This window comes from Oncorhynchus kisutch, linkage group LG27 (genome assembly GCF_002021735.2).
Source record: "Oncorhynchus kisutch isolate 150728-3 linkage group LG27, Okis_V2, whole genome shotgun sequence".
Lineage (NCBI taxonomy): Eukaryota > Metazoa > Chordata > Actinopteri > Salmoniformes > Salmonidae > Oncorhynchus > Oncorhynchus kisutch.
Genome location: NC_034200.2, coordinates 22,044,776 through 22,070,097, shown reverse-complemented (window position 1 = coordinate 22,070,097; position 25,322 = coordinate 22,044,776). Strand labels below are relative to the sequence as shown.

At 42.4% G+C, this 25,322-nt stretch overlaps 1 protein-coding gene across 2 annotated transcripts; it reads left to right on the top strand.

The window, feature by feature from the left end:
* The first annotated feature begins 59 nt into the window (after positions 1-59).
* On the top strand, positions 60-22,665 carry tesk2 (testis associated actin remodelling kinase 2). Of its 2 annotated transcripts, none has more exons than XM_020463339.2 (11): positions 60-563; positions 2,581-2,827; positions 9,499-9,620; positions 11,609-11,657; positions 14,379-14,525; positions 14,869-14,951; positions 19,118-19,202; positions 19,342-19,425; positions 19,678-19,764; positions 19,918-20,056; positions 21,315-22,665. In XM_020463339.2, the coding sequence occupies exons 2-11, from the start codon at positions 2,600-2,602 to the stop codon at positions 22,268-22,270; spliced, it is 1,980 nt and encodes a 659-aa protein (XP_020318928.1). In that variant the 5' UTR covers positions 60-563; positions 2,581-2,599; the 3' UTR covers positions 22,271-22,665. The 2 variants fall into 2 exon arrangements, with proteins under 2 accessions (XP_020318928.1, XP_020318927.1); XM_020463338.2 differs by having other exon boundaries at positions 2,520-2,827.
* Positions 22,666-25,322: the final 2,657 nt, after the last annotated feature.

Sequence of the window (25,322 nt, the reverse complement as noted above, 5' to 3'; positions counted from 1 at the left end):
AAAACGGTGTCGCTGGCTCGTCCGTGAATGGAAGCTTCAGCTGTCAATCTGGACGTGAAAAGGCGGAGGAGGGCAGGTCAGTGGGAGTGTTGAAGGAGCCAGACAACACTGCGCAGCAGAGCTGTCAAACAGTTGAAATATCTAACCATGGCAGACGGCAATTGTGTCTTACTAATGAGAAAACAAAATGCCACATAAGAAGGGGGACTGTGAGTTTACGGTTTGAGGTCAGCTATATTTCGTGTAGTTAGCTAGAGTTACTTCGGCGTTGGCTGCATAACTTCTAGTTTGTTAGCGAACTGGAGTGGCTAACGTTAGCTAGCATCTCCTCTTGGACTGTTGACAAACTAAACTAGCTAACGGTATCTAGCTACACCAGCGAGCTAGCCAACTAACCACAATAAAGTTAGCCGGCTAGATAACGTTACTCTACCAGCTCGTTCATGGGGAGTATATAAAATAGCCTGCAAGTTATTATTGCAGTGAGATGGAACTAAGTTTGGCCTGTTTCATCAAGTTGTTGAAGAGTCCATCATCTCATCGTTTTAATGACACACGACAAGGTAAGAACTCTTGATAACTCTACCACTGCTGCCAGCATGCGTGGTTGCTAGCTAATTTAGCAAGCTCGTTAGTTAACGAAGCCAGCCATTCAAATTAACTAACAGTAATGTGACCATTTAGTAACTAACTAGACAATCATTTGGTCAGCATATTGTATCCAAGCTCAAGATATATTCGTTGCTAGGTTATAGGTTGATGATTCCAGATCAGGAGAAATTGGGCCCTCTCCTATGAACACGACTCGGTCATTATTTAAAATCTCAGGAATGTCAGGTATGCTGTTGCCATCCCTGATACGCACCATTTACAACAGATAAGGCTCAGATAGTGAAACTAAGAATAACTCATATGTGGTGAATGCAATTCGTTGACTACCTATTTCACAACAGAAACCTTACAATATTATCATTTATAGGCCTATACATAATGCTTTCTGTTTTCTACCCTCACCCACTCATCCCTTTTTTTAATGGGGATTATCAATCTTGCACTTCCTCATAACCAGCTGACCCTCCTGTTAGGATGATTTACAATATACACCTTTTATTGTAGCCCATTTACACAGCTGTATAGGTTAAAAAAAACATTATCACAGGGATGTCCCGTCTGTTTTTTTTTTATTAGTGGCCCAGCCCTCTGTTAAAATTCCTCCACTTTTCCTTGCGGAGTCCCTTTATAGTTGAGTCTGCGATGTATCACTTTGGAAGCATGCATTATGTCCACACTGGCCTTATTGTTTTTCACCAGTTATGAGGTGTAGCTACTGCTGAGATGCTAGGGAGGGAAGTTAGTGTGTAGACTGGAGAAATCCCTCTTTGCCTGTATACAGTAGCCACAATGTGGCTGTGGAAGGTTTGAAATGACATCTGTTTTTTTATATTGTTTCTGCTTTGAATGAAGGGAAATGTATCTTCTTCTTTTTTTACCCAGACAAGGCCTAGCAGCAATTCAAATGGAAGAACTAACTCATATGTTCTACATTCATTCTGCTTCTGAAAAGCTGATTTGTTTCAAGTGGCTATTTTACTCATTCTTGGCAGTGGGTGTTTGATCATTATCATACAAATGCTAATTGGCAAAGATGCTTTTAGTAGTAGAGGAGGATAACATCCTTTTTAAGGATACTGCTCAAGCAGCAAAAAGATCCCTGAACTGGACGATTTGATTTCAGTTGTTTTAGTTTGGGATTGGATGGGGGATGGGAATCTCACAAGAGGCTGAATTAAATATAATTATTTTCCCAGAGTTTAATAGATCCTCTCTAGTGAAGTCACTAACTCAAGAAAAGGGGAGGACAACCAGCCCTTTGAGTAAACTCAGACCTGTGCATGCTGGGAAAATCAGGGGTCCTGAATAATATAAATCAAAGGGCTGCTTCCTATGATCATTACTATGGGGTTCTTATGTCTCCTTTTATTCCTGTTCATGGCTCCCTGATTTGTTTTGTATCCCAGTCTTGTACTTTAGCTTTATCTTGGCTTAATCTCATATAATTGGACAACCAATCCCTATTAGAGCCATTATTTGTGAACTTGTTGAGAGCGGTGGGGTTGGAGCCCTGCCGTGTGTGTCTAAGAAGATTGACCTTATCTAAAGTAATGCTTTTGTCTTTATTTTTTGCCTTGTTTTTTGTCATGTTGAGGGAAAAAAATTATGAAATGTTAGAGGAATGTGTTAAATAGATTAGGCTCATTATGCCCCTCATGGCAACACGACGTGTTCCATCTTAAATGAACGACATGCGTATAAGATCACACCACACACACTTATGAGTTACAATACTTCAGGGGTACATGCATCACCATTTTTTTCCATACAGATGCTACGGATAACAGCTGAAAATTGTAATCTTTTTGTGTTTTCTGGCTGGTCTTCTGCAGCCTGTAAACCACCCAAACACACCATTTCCTCAGTCTGCCTGCTGAGATAGGATTTTTGTGTTTCTTTCCCCTTAGGGCTGTAAAGGGTTGCAAAGGAGTTGTCGAAAATGTGAAACTTTCATTGAGTCCTCCACAGAGTTCACAGTGAAGAGGCAATGATGGATCGGAACAAGCGCAACTCCATCGCCGGCTTCCCCTCCATGAGGCCTGACCGGCTCGATGACCTGGATGGTGGAGGAGGAGGGGAATGGGCCCCGTCTCAGGTGGGAAGAGTGTGCCCCTCATCCTACCGTGCCCTCATCAGTGCCTTCTCCTGCCTGACGCGCCTTGATGACTTCATTTGCGAGTGGATCGGCTCTGGCTTCTTCTCAGAGGTCTACAGAGTGAGTTTGTTATGCTTGACCTGAAATGCAAGAGGTTTATGCCTGGTAGGTGTTGTAATTAATTCATATCAACACATAGTCACCTCAAGTTATTGGTACCCTTGATAAAGATGATAAAAACAGACTATAAAAAAAATAACTGGTAAAATAACGGATAAAAAAATAAAATAAAAATAAAGAACACAAATACCAAGCTATCTTGTATGCAAAAAAAATGGGAATTGATTTTATATGAATACGATTACTCAGAGAACGAGATTTTGTACCAAAACAAATTTCAGATTATTGGCATCCCTACTTTAAATTAATCTAAGATGAACCCTGTGAGACCTAAATTGCATCATGTACCTAAAAAATGTCAAACAGTACATAGGCTGCGTTTCTACAGGCAGACACATTTTTATATTAATTTTTTCACTTATTGGGCTTTTGACCATGATTGGTTAGAAGATCTGATGTGTTTGGTCAAAAGATTAATTTGTGGAAAAATAATTGGGCTGACATTTTGAGATTTGGTTGTACATCAGCAGTTTTTGTCAGTCACTTAGCCCATGTCAGCAGCAACAACAACAAAAAATCGATTGGTTAATTAGTCTAGCCAGCCATCTAAACTTGTAGTCATGGTCATAATCACGGTCGAATTATTGCCCGGGGGGGGCAAATTGATTTTGTTAGTCACTCTCTCTCAGATATCATATTAACTGCCAACATTTCTCTCTGCCCCATTGGAAAATTTTGTAGAATTGCAGGAAATCAACTCTAAAACCTTGCAACAACATTTCCCTTAGGGCCCCCAAAAGGCTAGGGCTGGCTCTGACTGCATGTGTGGGTATGGATGTGGGTACTCAGTCCCGTGAGCCATTGTAGCTCCTCATGATAAGTTACGATTTTTTTGTGGCCCCACCCCCTGCAAAGTTGCTTATCCCTACTGTAAAGCAATGGTATGTCATTTCACTCCACCTATCCGGTGTGTGACAATAAGGACACACACCGGATTACTTAGAAACCTATGATCTCATACACTGAGTTCAGCCCTCATTCTATAATTAAATATGTCATTGGTCCGCAATATAGTTGGCTAATACATTGACTTCTGTGCAGAGTAGGAAAACCCTGCACCTCCCTCCAAACCACCCAGAGATGTTAGGTTATGGACCAGCCCCTATTGAGGTCAGACAGGCCCTTAGAGCATGCAGATACTCATGTGGCCTCTCCCTATTTCATTGATCGGTTCTCTCACAATGGACTGATTTGGGACGAGCGAAAAGCCCTTCTATATTTCCATGTCGATGTGGTTACACCTCGGAGAGCTCCCTCTGAAGAGGTTTAGTGATGGGACTGGTAGTTAGGCTACAATGGCTCTCGGATAAGTGCTGTATCGTAAATTACACTAACCCAACCTGACAGTTGGTACTCGCACAGAGATGGCTGTTGACATCTGATGGGTCAAGTCCTTAACTTGACCTCAAAACATCAGTAAACTGCCTACATTCACTTTAGTTGTAACTCCCGTTTTCATTTCCTCCACCCTCAGCGCTCTTGGAAGTTAAGCCTATTTGCATTTTTATTTTCAATGCAATTAGTTGTAGACTATAGAATTCAGCCCTACCTACTGAAATCAGAGTATTCTGTTTTTGATTGCACAAGTACCACAATAATGTCAGCACCCATCCATGTCCCATGTCTTGCATCTTAGTCATACATACAGATGGAACAGAAATAGAATGCTGAGCAGTTTACATATCGAATAGTAAATGATAACCTCAGTTTAATTGAAAGAAGTGAAGGTGTTGCTAGGTCTGGAGCCATGCGGCACAGTGTAGGCAATTGCCTGCCTTGGGACCGCTCATTCACTGCTCATTGAATTCAAAGGGTTAATGCACACCACTCACACAGTACCGATCACTGACTTGGTGGGGGGAAGGGCAGCGTGTAGGCTCCTGCCCCAGGCTGTCTGAGGGGAAGTAATTACACCATGTATTTTAGGGAGGGAATGCCCATCCAACTTCAACATGATTGGGGCCTGCTGCCCTACATGTATTCCTCTTGTTGAACAAATGCTAAATACATTTCTTCCTCTATTAACCTGAACGCTCACCCATGTTATAAACGCTGTTTGATCCTTGGGGCCATTCTAATGTTATAGCATCATCTGTTTCTAGTGATGCACCGATATAACTTTTTTGGCCGATACCGATATCTGATATTTTCCTTGCCCAAAAAAATGATACCGATATTTTACCGGCCTTTTAAGCATTCTAGTATAGTTAACACACACACATGGACATAGCGGTTTAAGGCACTGCATCTCAGTGCAAGAGGTGTCACTACAGTCCCTGATTAGAATCCAGGCTGTATCACATCCGGCCATGATTGGGAGTCACATAGGGCGGTGAACAATTGGCCCAGCGTTGGCCGGGGTAGGCCGTCATTGTAAATAAGAATTTGTTCTTAACTGACTTGCCTAGTTAAAGGTTACACAATATACACACACCACACTGACCAAATGTTATTTTGTTGGCATTTACGTATGTCCCCATTAACAGTAAAACATAATAAAAACGTATTTCTGTCACTTACTTGCTGTGCTGTTTCGTTGTTCATTTGTTCAGTCACTTCATTCTCAACCAGGATTTCAGCATATATGTAAAGCAGTTAAGTTTCAGCCCTCTCTGTCCATGGCCTCTTCCTCGGTGCGCACTGTCACTGTGTCCGTTTCCATCTTGTGCAGCTGTGTATGTAACATTTCATGTAAACCCTGTTTCTTGTCTGTATCGACGTAGCGGTCCTTTTACATAGCATCGAGCATGGTGGCAAACCAGTAAAGAGAGAATGCCACCGAATCGCTTGTTCACAGCCTGTGTCGGCAGTTGTTGAGCAGGCGTTTCAGTGCCATGACCAAGGGTATCACGTCTGCTGCAGGCACAGTTGATGAGCTTATTTCTCGAGTCAGTTGTTCGAATGGAGCTAGCTAGTGTGTTCATGTTTCCAAGTGTCAAACATGTTCTCAAATGGCATTGAAATGGCAGCAGTGGTATGACAACCAGCACATTCATGAGCATACAATACGACTTTCCCCAGTACGAAATACTCTACGACCCACTGCTGTTAGACTCTGCATGCTCATGGGGCTGATTTCGCTGGTCCAAATGTCAGTCGTGAAGCTAATAGCAGTGACGCTATTACTGTGTAACTCCGGTAGGGCAACATCTGAAAAATAGCGCACTTGGTATTGTGTACCGGTGCTCGACCACGACATAGAACGGTTGATTGTCAAGGGCAATGAATTCCATTATCTTGGCGTTAATGGATTTTGCCTTTGAGTTGTCTTGCTGAAATGTTCTTACTCTTTCAATGACTGTTTGACTTGTTGACTGCTCGATCCACACAACGGACATTGTGGGCTAGGTTAGGACTGCTGTGTTGCACGTATAGCGCAAAATTTTACATGTTGTCATTACTAGAGGTCGACCGATTTATGATTTTTCAACACCGATACCGATTATTGGAGGACCAAAAAAAAAGCCGGTACCGATTCATCGGCCGATTTTATAAAATTTAAATAAATAAATAAAATGTGCGTGTGTGTGTGTGTGTGTGTGTGTGTGTGTGTGTGTGTGTGTGTGTGTGTAATAATGACAATTATAACAACACTGAATGAACACTTAACTTAATATAATACATCAATAAAATCAATTTAGCCTCAAATAAATAATGAAACATGTTCAATTTGGTTTAAATAATGCAAAAACAAAGTGTTGGAGAAGGAAGTAAAAGTGCAATATGTGCCATGCAAAAAAGCTAATGTTTAAAATTCCTTGCTCAGAACATGAGAACATATGAAAGCTGGTGGTTCCTTTTAACATGAGTCTTCAATATTCCCAGGTAATAAGTTTTAGGTTGTAGTTATTATAGGAATTATAGGACTATTTCTTTCTATACCATTTGTATTTCATATACCTTTGACTATTGGATGTTCTTATAGGCACTTTAGTATTGCCAGTGTAACAGTATAGCTTCCAGGAACACATCGACAACAGCCACCCTCGAAGCAGCATTACCCATGCAGAGCAAGGGGAACAACCACTCCAAGTCTCAGAGCGAGTGACGTTTGAAATGCTATTAGCGCGCACCCCGCTAACTAGCTAGCCATTTCACATCGGTTACACCAGCCTAATCTCGGGAGTTGATAGGCTTGAAGTCATAAACAGCGCAATGCTTCAAGTATTGCGAAGAGCTGCTGTCAAACGCACAAAAGTGCTGTTTGAATGAATGCGTACGAGCCTGCTGCTGCCTACCAACGCTCAGTCAGACTGCTCTATCATAGACTTAATTATAACATAATAACACACAGAAATACGAGCCTTTGGTCATTAATATAGTTTTATTCTTTCAGTGAAATACGGAACCGTTCCGTATTTTATCTAACGGGTGGCATCCATAAGTCTAAATATTCCTGTTACATTGCACAACCTTCAATGTTATGTCATAATTACGTAAAATTCTGGTAAATTAGGCGGCCCAAACTGTTGCATATACCCTGACTCTGTGTGCAATGAACGCAAGAGAAGTGACACAATTTCACCTGGTTAATATTGCCTGCTAACCTGGATTTCTTTTAGCTAAATATGCAGGTTTAAAAATATATACTTCTGTGTATTGATTTTAAGGCATTAATGTTTATGGTTAGGTACACATTGGAGCAACGACAGTTCTTTTTCGCGAATACGCACAGCATCGATTATATGCAACGCAGGACACGCTAGATAAACTAGTAATATCATCAACCATGTGTAGTTAACTAGTGATTATGATTGATTGTTTTTTAATTTTTTATAAGAAGTTTAATGCTAGCTAGCAACCTAACGTGGCTTCTTACTGCATTTGCGTAACAGGCAGGCTCCTCGTGGAGTGCAATGTAATGAGGTCGTTAGAGCGTTGGACTAGTTAACCGTAAGGTTGCAAGATTGAATCCCTGAGCTGACAAGGTAAAAACCGTTCCTAGGCCGTCATTGAAAATAGCAATGTGTTCTTAACTGACTTGCTTAGTTAAATAAAGGTGTAAAAACTTTTTTTATTTTTTATAAATCGGTGTCCAAAAATACAGTTTTCCGATTTATTATTATAACTTGAAATCGTCCCTAATTAATCGGCCATTCCGATTTATCGGTCGACCTCTAGTCATTACGTCATGTACCTACATTATATAGGTATGCACGTCAGCTTTGACATTGGTTTTGCACATCGGCGTTAAACTAGACATTGGGCCGATACCGATGTTGGCATTTTTAGCTAAAATTGTCCGATTCCGATATATCGTGCATCCCTAGCTGTTTCCAGTCTTTTCCACTCGAGATACTATGGTTCTGGCTCATGTGATGACTTGGGCTTTATGAGTGCAATGATACTTACCCTCGTTGCTTGTCAGTTTGATTTGTCGTCTCACTTAATGGACCCAAATATTTACTGTGTAATGAGGTTTCCATATCTGTCTAAGCAAAGGGACAATAGATCTACATTGCTTTGAAAATGCATGAAATCAATGGAATGATCTGTTTCTTAGACTGTGTCGTGTTAACATGACTAGGTATTGACTAGCTGGAGAGACAGATTGGAAGTGCAGGGCCTTGCTGGAGCAGCCTATGGGTCTTTGTTTGAGCCAGACTCTTCTCTTTTCTCTCCTGGTGGGGAAAGAGTGTGAGTGGGGAGGGTCTAGAGGAGGCCATCTGCTGCCTGCTTCTCTACTCCACCGAAGAGGAAGGCTAGCTCCTTCTTTGTACTTGAACTTCAAGAGTGGCTAAAGAAGCATTTGTCACTGGAGAGACTCATCCAAATGCTTCATAAATAAGGCCTAGCTCGGTCTGCTTCCTTTTTCTGCACCTCAAACTTCCTTTTATCTCCTCTCTCCAACAGTGTTGATATACAACTCATATCTGTAGGAAAGTGATCATAGTGATTATGAAAAATATAACATGCACAGTATATAACCATTTATATGCATTGTATCTATTATTGTACCTGCAATCTTTAACCTGAGTAGAGCGATTTAGTATATTCTTAGTGACTGTTGGTTTCAATGTCTTAATATTTCAGCTGGAGGAAGTGAGCAGTAGCAGATCAAGCTCACCATTTTCTCACCCTAATTCATAACTTCCTGTGGTTATGGCCCTCTGAGAAAGCATATCAATCCGACTTAAGCTTAGCGATATACAGAGAGGTCTGTATTGTTGTAGGTGTTCGGCTATGTATTCTCTACCAAAGCATAGCCTACATTTTCTTAGCCTCGGCTCACTGTTCCTTCTAGTGCACAACTGTGGATGACAGTCAGCCACTTATCTTTGATCACATCAGAGATAATGCTGCAAGGAAGGCCAGTAACTGACCTCGTTCACAGTAGAAATAGGGAGTCAGCAGGCCTATTGCTATGGTTTCTGAATTTGGAATGAAAGGTTAGAGCAAGGGTAGAGCAAGTCATGCTCCATGATCTTGGAATATTGATCATGTTTTGAGTAGTGTCCTCATTAGAAGGGAATATTGATCATGTTTTGAGTAGTGTCCTCATTAGAAGGGAATATTGATAAGGGAGCTGTATGGTTATAGAGAGAAGTGTATATTTTCAATGGAACCTCCTAGATATCGCCTAAATGACCGGATTGTTGTGTTTGTTGCAGGTGCGCCACAGAGTGTCGGGCCAGGTGATGGCTCTGAAGATGAACAAACTGAGCAGTAATCGAGCCAACATGCTGAGAGAGGTCCAACTGATGAACAGACTGTCCCATCCCAATATCCTCCGGTGAGTTCCAGGAAACAAAATGATGTCTACCACTAACTATATTCAGCATCATTTTTCTTCGGCACACCACCATCATCAATATTTTGTATAGTTTGTGTATCGATCTGTCCATTGAAGAAACATAAAATTCCTTCTGCAATATTATGCAATGGTGTTGAATTAATTATATCTCAAGGGGATATAAAAAATGGTGTAAAATACAGGGATAGTAAAGTTGAGTTATGGTGCCATATTCATAAGTAGGCTTATTTTGTTGTGGACTTCTAGCCTAATGTGTCATTTTTAAATGTATTTTTTTTAGAATGTGACTAAATATCAGTCATTTTTTAGATTTGGATCTGTAGCTATTTGTCAAAATGACATTCGCCTTTCTAATGGAATCAGTTGGGTGACCTTGATCTCCCTGATTCCGCAGAAAGCAGGTCAGAAATCTATTAACAATGGTTTTCTGGAACGACATCCTGAGTTTGGATTTCATTGACATGTACGCCCTTTGCTTTTTCACTTTCTTCTCACCAAGGCTGTTTTATTTTCATATAGCGTTGTGAGCCTGTAAAATGGGCATAAATATTTGACCAAACCCATCATGATGGGACATAATGTTTAGGATACATAATTGTATGACCAGCTATTTCTAATCTGTAAATTTAATAACCTCATGGATTAGGCTGACCGAGGCTTTGCATGATCCTGGTTGTTCTAGTTTCTCTGTGATTCCTGCCATTCTGAACACGCGATGTGTCTCTGTACTGGATGATATTCTACAGAGCTCACATTCTGCTGTAGGTGGTGGGTGGGAAAGAGAGTGTCTGTAAGTGCTGTGCTACAATCACAGCTTTGTTGCAGCCAGTTCTGTGGGGGTGGGCAGACGAGCATGAGGGGGAGCCTTTGTCTGAGGAGCCCTTCGAGGTCTCACGTTTATTGGGTCATAACTCTAGCGGCTCCAACACTCGCTGTGCATACGGCCTGGCCCGTGTGTTAGGATATTGATACAGGCAATTTGTGTAATTTAGAGAAAAAAAAGACTTGACTGTGACTCCGGCCTGTTAAGATTTGTAAGCAGTATCTCAAGAAAAGAGAGGGAAAAGAGATTGTATGCAGCTCAAGAGAGTGAACCTTGTTTTCCCCCTGAAAATGACATTCTTGTTTGCACCTCTTGTCTTGTCTTGCAGCCCACCAGTGCAGAAATATTTAACCATTTCCACACCAAGAACATAGTCCTTTTGAGATAAAAATTACAATGTTGTGGCCTCTCGGGTGGCGTAGTGGTCTCTGGTAGCTGTGCCACCAGAGACTCTGGGTTCGCGCTCTGTTGCAGCCGGCCGCAACCGGGAGGTCCGTGGGGCGGCGCACAATTTGCCTAGCGTCGTCCGGGTTAGGGAGGGTTTGGCCGGTAGGGATATCCTTGTCTCATCGCGCACTAGCGACTCCTGTGGCGGGCCGGGCACAGTGCACGCTAACCAGGTCACCAGGTGCACAGTGTTTCCTCCGACACATTGGTGCGGCTGGTTTACGGGTTGGATGCGCGCTGTGTTAAGAAGCCGTGCGGTTGCGTTATGTTTCGGAGGACGCATGGCTTTCGACCTTCGTCTCTCCCAAGCCCGTACGGGAGTTGTAGCGATGAGACAAGATAGTAACTACTAATAATTAGATACCACGAAAAGGGGGTAAAAAATAAAAAAAGGACTTTTGTCCTTCGGCCAGATTGACATTTTGTACAACCGAGGCTGCATTTACATAGGCAGCCCAAGTCAGATATTTTTTCGGAATGGGCTGCCTGTGCAAACACAGACATGTATACACAGCCCACTCAAATGTTTTTTTTCTGGACCCCCATAGCTTAGTCATGTCAATATAGATCAAGATTCTAAAAGAAATTGGCAAAGTGAGAGAAGCACAACAGGAAATATGTCTCCACCACATGTATCACTGTGGTAGTTACATGGAAACATGACCAGTCTTTTTTTCTTTGTTTTGTCTTCCTCTAGGTTCATGGGTGTGTGTGTTCAGGAAGGCCAGCTCCATGCTCTGACTGAGGTAAGAGGAACCACTGTTCTTCTTTGTGTCTTATAGCCTCCTATAGATGGGTATCTCCGGTGTAGGCTGACTGTCGCTGGCTGTCACGTTTCAGGTTGGAACGTTGAGACACTCTGTTTTCTTATTCAGTTTTCTGTCCACTCGATAATGGAATGTGATTCTAGGTCCTCTAGCATCAGTATAGGCCGAGATGTGTTTTGCTTTTAATGTAGCTTATACTGTCATATTCCCATCTGAGTCATGTTGCAGGACAGTCAGTTTGATGTTATATTACATGAGTAAGTCTCAGACAAGTAGAACCCTCTAAAAGGTAGCGGTGTGAATATAATGAAAAGGTGTTTGACTGTGTGCCCAGGGGTTTTTCTCAGGTGAACATTGACACATCACCCAGTACAGGGACCTGTAATTGAAAGAACCTTGTGTTCGCCTGAAAGAACAGTTTACATATGCACAAATAAAGCTGTGTGTGTTGATATTCTCAATGAGCAGCCAGGGGATGGGTTCCATTAGGGCGAAGGTTTGTTTTCAAGCTCATCTTATTTTTAACCCGTGTGTGTGTGTCCATGCTCTCTTGTTGCTAATGATTAGCGTTGATTAGTTAGGGAAAAAGCTTTACGACTGTCTGCTACATCACATTCACCCAAGCACTCGTGTCAAGTGAGCGATAGCAGGAAGTTATCCAATATGTGGATCCATGGAGATGAGGGAGAGAGGGAAACGTCTGTGATACCGCTCTCGCAGTTTATCGGTTCTGCTCACCCCACCCCCAGTCTCTTGGGCTTTGATGTCAGCAGCCTAAAGCCACAGGCTGTGAGTACTGAAAACACTGCATCGTGTGGTTATGTTTTGTAGCTACTGCTGTGTTATAAGAACTAGCTGCTAGCTACCAGTACTGTTTACTCTGACTGGATCCTGAATTTAGCAATGGGCCTGACGGACCTCCATGGTAGGAAATGAAGAGTCAAGTTACTGTGCAGCCACAGGCTTAGATACAATCCCTCCTCTGTATAAAGCTCCTTGGGCCTGTTGGGTTGGCACAGTAACCTCCGCACTGCTTTCCCACTGCTTGATAGATCTAGGCTACACATTAGGCAAATACCGATTAGGAGCATTATAATCTGGGTAATCCATGACCCACTTGGGGATTACAACATTATTTGAAGATGCTTGCAGTAGTCACGAGACAATGAAATTCCCATTTTCTTTCCATCTTTCTTAGCTTTTTTCCCCCATAGTACCCCGGCTTTTATTTAGTTTGAGGAAAGTTTCCTCAGCTGGTCAATAATATCAGTTGAGAAATTCTAAGAATAGCATCCGTGTAGATTTGTTACTCCATGTTAAGACATTTCAACTTCCTGGGTTTTGCCCCTCTTCTCCTATTGTCCACTGCTCCTGCTGTCTCTGATCTGTGATCACGTGTCAAAACAGGCCTCCCTGTGTGCCTAGCGTTGGCCTACGCTGCTTCGCTCACTCCTCTGATCTGGAGAGTCTCGTCTATAAACCTACTGGATGCATGGAGTGGATCATATCCACACTGACCGACTGGCAGCAAGATTTGTCTGGGCTTCACCCATTTAGGGGAGGCTCCTAGTGGAGCATTAGGCATGCAGACGACAGATGCAGGGGGGCTACAGAGGAATTTGTAAGGTAAAGCCGACGTAATCCTCTCCTGCGTCTGGGATTGGTTTGGGAATGGTCTGCAGGGCAGGGGGAGGGAAGACAGAGGAGGTAGTGCAGAGGGCCTTACAGCATGGGGGGCTTTTAGTGCCTAAGCTTAGACCCATGGACATGAATATCCAACACACTTGAAGTTCATTTGTTTCACTGGTATCGCATGCATATCCTGTGGTAAACTATAGGCCTACTTGGACAGTATATTGTCTAGGTTGACTTATTATCAGGTCGACTTCAAACATTCTACCTGAACAAAGGTAGACTGAAGCACAAGTCAAAAGTGAGTGACGTTGTAACCTCTTCACTTTGGGCAGACCCAATTCTGCTCACTAATCCCATTAAACGGTATAGGCTGTGTTCATATATTGTGATATTTACAAGTTCCAGCTGTGTGAACAGACACTTTTGAGTTATGTTAACTTTCCTAAGCCATCAATGAAGTCATTGTGACAGTTTGCCAAGAACTAAAACACAACAGTCTAGAACCACTGGGGAGGCCCAGAGAATTGAGGTCAGTCAGTCTGTCTTACTCTCTTCGTTACTCTTGTCCACTTTCATTTCTCTCTGTAATTAATTGTCACCATAGTAGTTCTGTATATGGGACAGCCAAGCCTGTCACGATTAAAGCTGACATGCACAACGTAAAAGAGAGAGCTACTTTCTAGCACATTCCCACTTCACTTTGCTTTCCCTGCACACAGTCCCATCTGTGTCTGTCACTGTCATTGTCCCCAAATGTGCCTGGCATTAGATTGATGCTATGTTTAGAGCGCTCAGAGTAACTCAATTGAGTTCTTTGACCTGTCTTTCGGAATGGAGTGGTGTGTAGAGTAGCCCCAAATGACCGACAGGATGCTGTAACAATGACTTGACTTATAGTGCAGTATCTTCTCTACCTTTTTATATAGGGTACACACAGTAGGCCTATATATGGAAATTGAATTCAAGATAATGTGCATTTAAGCCATACTAGTAATGTGTACTTTTGTACGGAAGCCTAATTTTAATAATGGGAGCATTGTGTTTTCTCTCTCGGCCTTTCTGCAGTACATCAATGGTGGGAACCTGGAGCAGCTGTTGGACAGCAACAAGCCTCTGAGCTGGGCTGCCAGGCTCAAGCTGGCCTGTGAGATCGCCAATGGCCTGGGCTACCTGCACTCCAAAGGCATTTTCCACCGGGACCTAACCTCCAAAGTGGGTGGCTGTTAACTGTGGATGGATGTGTCCAAAATGGCAACCTATTCCCTACATAGTGCACTACTTTTCTGGTGCACTACATAGGGAATAGGTTGCAATTTCAGATGCACCTGTGTCTCCTTTTCTACAACCGAGATAAGAATCGTCGATCTAGTCAGCCTTCATATACAGCAACACGCGCTTCAGTTTCTGTTCTTCAAACCTTGGGAGTTGGAAACTGGTTTTCTGCAGAGTACATAATGTTATTGTAAGATGTGTTTATCTGGCTAAATCGGCGGCTTGTGCATGTGGGCTTTGATGGAAGCTGATGATGGAATGTATGCTCGCTGTTTATCCTCAGAACTGCCTGATCAAGTCTGAGGAGAATGTCTACACGGCAGTGGTAGGGGACTTTGGTCTTGCTGAGAAGATTCCCAACCAAGAGTAAGTCATTTCCACGGAAATGCTTATTTATCAAACATGATCAAGACTCAAATTGAATCCCAAAGTAAAATATATATATATATATATATATATATATAATCACACACACAGTTGAAGTCAGGAATTTACATACACCTTAGCCAGATACATTTAAACTCCGTTTTTCACAATTCCTGACATTTTAATTCTAGTAAGAATTCCCTGTCTTAGGTCAGTTAGGATCACCACTTTATTTTAAGAATGTGAAATGTCTGAATAATAGTAGAGAGAATTATTATTTTATTTCAGCTTTTATTTCTTTCATCACATTCCCAGTGGGTCAGAAGTTTACATACACTCAATTAGTATTTGGTAGCATTGACTTTAAATTGTTTAACTTGGGTCAAATGTTTCGGATAGCCTTCCACAAGCCTCCCGCAATAAGTTGGGTGAATTTTGGCCCATTCCTCCTGACAGAGCTGGTGCAACTGAGTCAGGTTTGTAGGCCTCCTTGCTCACAAATTTTGCCCACAAATTTTCTATAGGATTGAAGTCAGGGCTTTGTGATGGCCACTCCAATACCTTGCCTTTATTGTCCTTTAGCCATTTTGCCACAACTTTGGAAGCATGCTTGGGGTTATTGTCCATTTGGAAGACTCATTTGCAACCAAGCTTTAACTTCCTGACTTGATGTCTTGAGATGTTGCTTCAATATATCCATGTAATTTTCCTCATGATGCCATCTATTTTGTGAAGTGTACCAGTCCCTCCTGCAGCAAAGCACCCCCACAACATGATGCTGCCACCCATGTGCTTCACGGTTGGGATGGTGTTCTTCGGCTTGCAAGCCTCCCCTTTTTCCTCCAAACGTAACGATGGTCATTATGGGCAAACCGTTCAATTTTTGTTTCATTAGACCAGAGGACCTTTCTCCGAAAAGTGCAATCTTTCTCCCCATGTGCAGTTGCAAACCGTAGTCTGGCTTTTTTATGGCGGTTTTGGAGCAGTGGCTTCTTCCTTGCTGAGCGGCCTTTCAGGTTATGTCGATATAGGACTCGTTTAACTCTGGATATATATTGTACCTGTTTCCTCCAAGGTCCTTTGCTGCTGTTCTGGGATTGATTTGCACTTTTCGCATCAAAGTACGTTCATCTCTAGGAGACAGAACGCGTCTCCTTCCTGAACGGTATGACGGCTGCGTGGTCCCATGGTGTTTATACTTGCGTACTATTGTTTGTACAGATGAACGTGGTACCTTCAGGCATTTGGAAATTGCTCCAAGGATGAACCAGACTTGTTTAGGTCTACATTTTTTTTTTCTGAGGTCTTGGCTGATTTCTTTTGATTTTCACATGATGTCAAGCAAAGAGGCCCTGAGTTTGAAGGTAGTCCTTGAAATACATCCACAGGTACACATCCAATTAACTCAAATGTTGTCAATTAGCCTATTCAAAGCTTCTAAAGCCATGCCATAATTTTCTGGAATTCTCCAAGCTGTTTAAAGGCAGTCAACTTAGTGTATGTAAACTTCTGACCCACTGGAATTGTGATACGGTGAAATAATCTGTCTGTAAACAATTGTTGGAAAAAGTACTTGTCATGCACAAAGTACATGTCCTAACCGACTTGCCAAAACTATAGTTTGTTAACAAGAAATTTGTGGAGTGGTTGAAAAACAAGTTTTAATGACTCCAACCTAAGTGTATGTAAACATCCGACTTCAACGTGTGTGTGTGTGTGTCTGTGTGTGTCTGTGTGTGTGTGTGTGTGTGTGTGTCTGTGTGTGTGTGTGTGTGTGTGTGTGTGTGTGTGTGTGTCTGTGTGTGTGTGTTTTTATTATTTCATATTTGCTCCTTTGAGTCAGTCCAGTTAAATCTCCCTGTACAAAATGAATGTGGGGCTGGGAGGTAAAGGGATGGACAAGTGCCAGTAGAAGGGGGCCATTTGATTAGGAAGGAACATGAAGTACTGTTCAGGTCAGGAATAAACTGGAGCGCTCGGCTAATAATACCAGAGCAGGTTAAGAAGGCCCCGCTCTCTCCTGGCTAGGACTTATTACATATGCCTTGCAAAAGTATTCAGACCCCTTGGAGTTCTTCACATTTTATTGTGTTACAAAGTAGGATGATTCAAATGTGTTTGTCAATTGTTACTCAACAATATACACAATTCTCTGTCAAAGTGGAGGATTTTATTTTATTAATACAAAATTAAACGACTACAATGTAGCCTTTCTACAAGTATTCAGCCCCTTGGTTTAGGCAAGCCTAAATTAGTTTAGGAGTAAAATTTTGCTTAACAAATCACCCAAAAATAAATCCTGGACTCACTCTGTGTGAAATAATAGGGGTTGACATAAAAAATAATTATGACTACCTCTTCCTCTGTTCCCCATGCATACATCTGTAAGGTCCCTCAGTCAAGTATTGAATTTCAAACACAGATTATTTCAAAATCTTTATCAAGAAGGGCAGTAATGGGTAACAATAACAAATCAGACATTGACTCTCTTTAAGAATGGTCTAGTTACTAATTATGCTGTGCATTATGTATTAAACCACCTAGACAGCTCAAAGATAGTCATCATTCTGAGCTGCAGTACAGGAATGAAACTGCTTAGGGATGTTACCATGACATGCTGACCACACAGCTCGCGTTACTTGCACGAGCATTGCAAAATGTATTTACACATGTTATTCAATCATTTCATCCAAACTGCTCGTCTGCATTAAGGTGGCAATGCACCTTAAAGTTGGTTGCCAACCTCCATATAAATTCCAAAGAAGAAGACTGAAGGAGGAAAGATTACTAGAAACTAACTAGGTTTACCCTTTTATCTGTGGATTAATTGTCAGAGTAGAGGACCTTGTGCATTTCAGGTAAAATAACAACCCAATGTTTATCCTAGGACAAATTAGCTAGCAACAGCAAGCTAGCGGGCTAAATGGCCATGAATGTTTCGACCTGTCCCCAAATGAATATAGGTGGTTCAGAGCTCATTTTGATATTTCAACCTGCGCGTCCTGATCGCGTCTGGTGTGACTGGACAAAATCAATATGGAGGTGGATGCACGTGGATGCCCGGTCTACTCGGCATGTGAGGCCATTTGATGATTTTAAAATGGCTAGAGTTCATTGGCTGTGATGAGAGAACTAATGGATCAACAACATTGTCGTGACTCCACAATAATGACATAGTGAAAAGAAGAATACAAATATTCCAAAACCTGCATCTTGTATGCAACTAGGCACTAAAGTAATAATGCAAAAACACATGGCAAAGGAATACACTTTCTGGCTTAAATGCAAAGCCCTATGTTTGGGGCAAATCAACACATCACATCACAGTAACTGCTTCCTTATTTTCAAGCATGGTGGTGGCTGCATCATGGTATGGGTATTCTTGACATCGGAAAATACTGGGGAGTTTTTCAGGATTAAAATAAACTGGATAGGGCTAAGTACTGGCAACATCCTAGAGGAAAACCTGCTTCAGTCTGCTTTACTCCAGAGACTGGGAGAAGAATTCACCTTTCAGCAGGACAATAACTTACGACCAAAGACCAAATCTACACTGGAGTTGCTGGAGTTGAAGACCGTGACGGTTCCTAAGTGACCAAGTAACGGTATTGTCTTAAATCCGCTTGAAATACTATGGCAAGCCAAGACTTGAAAATTGCTGGCGAAGCATGATCCCAAACATCATGACAGAGCTTGAAGAATTCTGAAAAGAATAATAGGCAAATATTGCACAATCAAGGTGTGCAAATCTCTTGGAGACTTACCCAAGAAGACTCTTTGCTGTAATGGCTGCCAAAGGTGACTCTAACATGTATGGACTCAGGGAGCTGAATACTTATGCAACGACTATATTTTAGTTATTACATTTTTATTAGTCTTTAAAAAAAGTTTTTTTTCTTCCACTTTGACATATTTTGTCTGGATTGTTGTCAAAAAAAATTACAATTAAATCAATTGTAACACAATTAAATGTGAAGAAATCCAAAGGGGTCTGGATCATTTTTTGCAAGGCACTGTACCTGATCATGAATAGACTTGTTCCTCAAAACAGTCATGGAGAAGGAACATCAAATGTTTGGTTTGTCTGCTAATTGTTGTGATAAAAATGGTCAAAAGACAACCTCCAGTCTAACGTCTTTCTTGCTGTACTTGTGTTGTGCCTGCAGTGGTGAGGGGGAGAAGCTGGCAGTGGTGGGCTCTCCCTTCTGGATGGCTCCCGAGGTGCTGAGAGATGAACCCTACAATGAGAAGGTAGGTCCCTGACTTCTGAACTCTAAACCTTGACCTCACCCTGAACTAAACTGGACCACTTGTCTCCTACAACCTCCCCTCCCCCCAAAGCTAAGAACTCATCTTGAATGTCTGTCTCTCTGTTTTCTTCCGTTTCCAGGCGGATGTGTTCTCCTACGGTATTGTCCTCTGTGAGATCATTGCCCGAATACAGGCCGACCCCGATTACCTTCCTCGCACTGAAGTGAGGATTGTTCTGTTTCCTCTGTCCTCTATCGCCTTGATACATCCTGACATTACATAAGACAAACACTCATTACACTCATGTCTGGTCTAGTTGACATGATGTTGGCACCAGGGGTGGTTTAGAAGAGCACAGGTCTTTCAATTTGTTGGGTTAGATGCCAAAAATAGATGAACATGGATAACATCCCAAAGTATGGATTTCCTGTCTGACCTCTCCCCCTACTCCCTCTCTCCTCTCCCTCCCTGATAGAACTTTGGCCTGGATTATCATGCCTTCCAGCACATGGTAGGAGACTGTCCTCATGACTTCCTACAGCTGGCCTTCAACTGCTGCAATGTGAGTCTGCCCTCAATCTCTTAATTATTCCAAAACACACGACTGCTTCCAAAATGTGTATTTGATTGTATGGAAAAGAAACTAGTAACATAATCTGATTAGGTAGTACCCCCTTATCTTGTTTGACCTGGCTAGTCTATCCCCTCTCTCCAGATGGACCCCAAGCTGCGGCCCTCGTTCCCGGAGCTCGTCAAGAGGCTGGAGGAGATCTTGTGTCGGTTGAAGGCAGAGGAGTCTGGACGAGAGAGGATCCCCCTCAGTGGGGATAATGACAAGAAGACCATCCCCAAAGGTGATGTCTCAATCACCTCATATCTAAAGCCCCTTCAGAAGACTGACTGCCAAGGCAGTGGGACTGTTTTATTCATTCTCGAGTTGAATTTTATGAGGATAGCATAACATTAGCATTATCAAAACCACAAACATCACCACCAGATGAACTCCCTAAAACAGTTACAACAGTGTAAAGATGCCCCTCAGTTACCACTTTCCCTTCAATGTCCACTACACATGATTTTGAATCTCCAAGTCTGTGATCTAGTGTTGCAGATGCACTTGTACAGACATTAAAACTTCGCCTGACATTATTGGTTTTCATAGTGGCAACTCCCCCTGACTGCCATGTGTTCGCCTACAGTCCTGCACCACTTGACACCCAGTTTCTTGCACAGTGTCAAGACTGCACAGTGCAGACAAATAGTTTCTTGGAACCAGGAAGAAGCTGTAAACCAAGCAGCAGTGAGGCTGCCAGTAGCTGCTCCACATTGTAATCTGCCTGTTGCGTATCCCCTAGGGTTGCCTCCCAAATTACACCCTTTCCCTTTATAGTGTACTACTTTTGACCAGGGATCACACTATATAGGAAATAGGCTGCCATTTTGGATGTACCTCAGGTCTACTCTAAATAGGTCCAGTGGCAAGCCAGGGCTGTCCTTTCCCTCCCAGCTCTGTCCCAAAGAGTAATTGACTTTCCCCAGTCCTTTCCTCTGCTGTTATGATAGTGTTTGCTTGCAGGTTCAAGTTGCCTTACTACAATTTAACATGACATACATTTCTGAGCACTTAAGTGTTTCTCAAACACCAGATTTTGTGAAACAAAGAATAAGCTATAGTAATGTTGCTAAGTGGGAACCACAATGTACACAGAGAGTATGTTGGAAATCATTCGTCTTTTCTCAGATTCTATTTCATTTCTAATTTGGTTCATGGGAGTACCGGTTCTGGACTTTGCTTTTGTTTAGCTAGTTTTCCTTCCTCGGCCAGTCACTCCCTCTTCACTGTTTGTCTACCTTCGGCTTCCCAGTCCAATTTAGTATTTCTACATTATATCTTATAAACAATTTGCATATATTTCCCATAATGTTTCCACCTATGCAATTTACTTCAATGTAAAAATTTGATTGTGCCTTGTTTGTTTCTCTTGCCTGTACTGTCGTTCTTGGCTTATATTGCCCCCTGGTGGTTACATTGGGAACTTACACTTCATAACAATCCCATGTGTTGTGAGGAAGAGATGTTTGACTGTTGCTTCTCTCTCCCTCTCTCTCCAGGTCCAGGTGAAAAGGTCCAGGGGATTAAGAGGTTAAACTCGTTGGGTCTGCAGGACGACAAGATCCCTCCCAAATCACCACGTCCTCGTCGCAACATCTGGCTCTCCCGCAGCCAGTCAGACATCTTCTCCCGCAAGCCAGGCAGGAAGGTCAATGTCCATGACCCTTACTACAACCCAGGCCCCAGGGCTGTGCCAGGGGCCCGCAAGATCAACCCCTTCAATGCCCGTGAGGACCTGTGCGGAGGCAAGATCAAGTTCTTTGACGTGCCAAGCAAGTCCGTGTTCTCCCTGATGTTCGACTTGCACTCTCTCCAGGACAGCGTGTTTTCCTCTGGGACCCAGACCCACTCTGGAGCCCCTGTCCACCCAGGCATGTGGCAGGAGACCTGGTTCACCGGCAGGCAGTGCCGCTCTCTGCCTGCCTCCCCCCAGCTGGCCCTCTCAGATGGCTCCTGCCCCCCGACCTCCTGTCCCATCTCTGCCACTGTCTACAAGTGTGACCCGGCCCAGCTGGGCCAAGAGGTCAGGCAGAAGGTGCTCAGCGCCTGGGCCAGGAAATATGCTGTGATAGAGATCCCGCCGTACCATGGAGGTCAAGAAAAGGTAAAGAAAGAGGAGGAGAACAGAGTAGATGAGAGCTGGCTTCCTTCTCCCATGCCCAGTGACAGTGCAGAGGCTATGGACTGCTCTAGCAGCCAAGGGAGCCCAGTGGAGGACAAGGACAAACACTTCTACCCCATGCAGGCCCAGAATGGAGGACCAGTGGAGGACAGTAGAGGCGTGGTGTCTATGTGTGAGGAGATGGAGGCTGAGGACCAGGAGGGCATGCAGCACCAGCAACAGACCTCCTGTTCCACTGTCACCCTCAGCCCAGCCACAAACGGAGGCCATCTGAGTCCCATCGTACTGGTGCCATGTACGGCCATACACGCCTCCACAGAACTGCCATCTTAAGTGTGACATCTAGGACTAAACAGGTCATGGAGAAAAGGCGCTTTGAGAGAGACACTCCTCAGAGAGACCCTCAGATCATCTTTATCGATGCTTTGCAGATAGATTATTTTTTCAAGATTGTCTTTATTTAATATACTGAAAAGTGCTTTTTTTTTTCTTAAAGGTATCCCTAAACCAGGGTTCTTCTAATTCCTTGATGTTATTTGTGTGTATGCTGGTTTTAAATCACTGCCTACTCCTTGATGTTTTATTGTGATTATATTCTGCCCCATAGGGAAATGCATGGAAGTACATGTACAGCTGAAGTCGGATGTTTACATACACCTTAGCCAAATACATTTAAACTCAGTCTTTCACAATTCCTGACATTTAATCCTTGTAAGAATTCCCTGTTTTAGGTGAGTTAGGATCACCACTTTTATTTTAAGAATGTGAAATGTCAGATTAAAAGCAGATAATGATTTATTTCAGCTTTTATTTCTTTCATCACATTCCCAGTTGGTCAGAAGTTTACATACACTCAATTAGTATTTGGCAGCATGGCCTTTAAATTGTTTAACTTGGGTCAAATGTTTTGGATAGCCTTCCACAAGCTTCCCACAATACGTTGGGTGAATTTTGGCCCATTCCTCCTGACAGAGCTGGTGTAACTGAGTAAGGTTGTAGGCCTCCTTGCTCGTGCACGCCTTTTCAGTTCTGCCCACAAATTTTCTATGGGATTGAGGTCAGGGCTTTTTGATGGCCACGTCAATACCTTGACTTTGTTGTCCTTAAGCCATTTTGCCACAACTTTGGAAGTATGCTTGGGGTCATTGTCCATTTGGAAGACCCATTTGCAACCAAGCATTAACTTCCTGACTGATGTCTTGAGATGTTACTTCAATATATCCACATAATTTTCTGTCTTCATGATGCCATCTATTTTGTGAGTGCACCAGGCCCTCCCGTAGCAAAGCTCCCCCACAACATGATGCTGCCACCCCAGTGCTTCACGGTTGGGATGGTGTTCTTCGGCTTGCAAGCATCCCCCTTTTTCCTCCAAACATTATAATGGTCATTATGGCCCAACAGTTCTATTTTTGTTTCATCAGACCAGAGGACATTTCTCCAAATAGTATGATATTTGTCCCCATGTGCAGTTGCAAACCGTAGTCTGGCTTTTTTATGGCGGTTTGGGAGCAGTGGCTTCTTCCTTGCTGAGCGGCCTTTCAGGTTATGTCGATATAGGACTTGTTTTACTGTGAATATAGATACTTTTGTACCTGTTTCCTCCAGCATCTTCACAAGGTCCTTTAGTGTTGTTCTGGGATTGATTTGCACTTTTCGCATCAAAGTACGTTCAGCTCTAGGAGACAGAACACGTTTCCTTCCTGAGCGGTATGACAGCTGCGTGGTCCCATGGTGTTTATACTTGCGTACTATTGTTTGTACAGATGAACGTGGTACCTTCAGGCGTTTGGAAATTGCTCCAAGGATGAACAAGACTTGTGGAGGTCTACCATTTATTTTCTGAGTTCTTGGCTGATTTCTTCTGATTTTCCAATGATTTCAAGCAAAGAGGCACTGAGTTTGAAGTAAGGCCTTGGAATACATCCACAGGTACACTTCCAATTAACTCAAATGTTGTCAATTAGGCTATCAGAAGCTTCTAACGCCATGCCATCATTTTCTGGAATTTTCCAAGCTGTTTAAAGGCACAGTCAACTTAGTGTATGTAAACTTCTGACCCACTGGAATTGTGATACAGTGAAATAATCTGTCTGTAAACAATTGTTGGAAATATTACTTGTCATGCACAAAGTAGATGTCCTAACCGACTTGCCAAAACTATAGTTTGTTAACAAGAAATTTGTGGAGTGGTTGAAAAACAAGTTTTAATGACTCCAACTAAAGTGTATGTAAACTTCTGACTTCAACTATACCTATGAAAGTAACAAATCTAACGCTCTCAACATGGAGAAAGGGTTGTGGTCTGAATGAAAAACGGCATACTCACTGCCTTCCCAACATTGAGATCCCTGCCTTAAGATTCATTGTGACTGGTAGTATTTTTGTTCTGGACGATTGTGCTTCAGATGAACGAGTCCAAGCTAAGGTGTAGGGAATAGATCCTTACCGTTTTTATTAAAGGGCTAGTTAATGAGTGGTTTACCAGACTACTGAGGTCTCTTGTGGAGACTAATAAAAATGTACATTACAGAGCATTTAAACAGTAAACTTACCAGTAAAACAAGTTTAAATGTACACGAGCACTGGAAATGTGATCGTTTGTACGTACCTTTAACATTTTGAAATGTTTGGCAGGCCTATATGTTGGTGTGCACATTTTTAAGGATTGTTTTTCAGATGACTGCTTAGAGAGAAACTGGTTCAGAATCTACCAAAGTATCACTTTATAGCTCTGTATAGAGGAATGTGTTGAGTGTGGCTTGAATGTGTGATCCGCCACACTTTTGTCAGTGGGTCCTATTTTTGGTCAGCAGCTCCGTTGGGTATAAGCTGTGCAAACAGCACTAGTTGGTGTGGATGGCTCACTCACTCGTGCTTTGGTTCATGACTCCCTTAGCACCTGTTTTGATATACTGAAATACTCCAGTCAGTAACTACTTTAATAGGAAATTGCACTTGAAAAGAACAATGTTTAATCTCGTTTATCACTACATTTCTATGCAATAAATGTAAACTGTGTCAGGATTGTTTTGCATAGAGGATCTATTTGGATATTTATAAAAATCTTACCATCTTACTGCTTTGTATGCAGTTTGTCTGGATGCAATGTTGTGATATTGATTGTTCAAATTCTTTTTTGTTTATTCCCCTCCAGTCTTGGCTGATTTATGAACATGTATTAGCACAACGCTTGTTTTAATCCAAATCTGGTTTGAGTTGTACTTTGTTTAAGGAACATGTTCCCAATCGCTTAAATAAATGTTTATATTTTGCTTCTTTTGGTGACCCTATAAAGGTAGTCATACACTTTACTCATCGTTAGAAATAAGGGCTTGCCTGCCTAATCTCACATCAAGTAGTTTTCAGGACACAAATCACCATG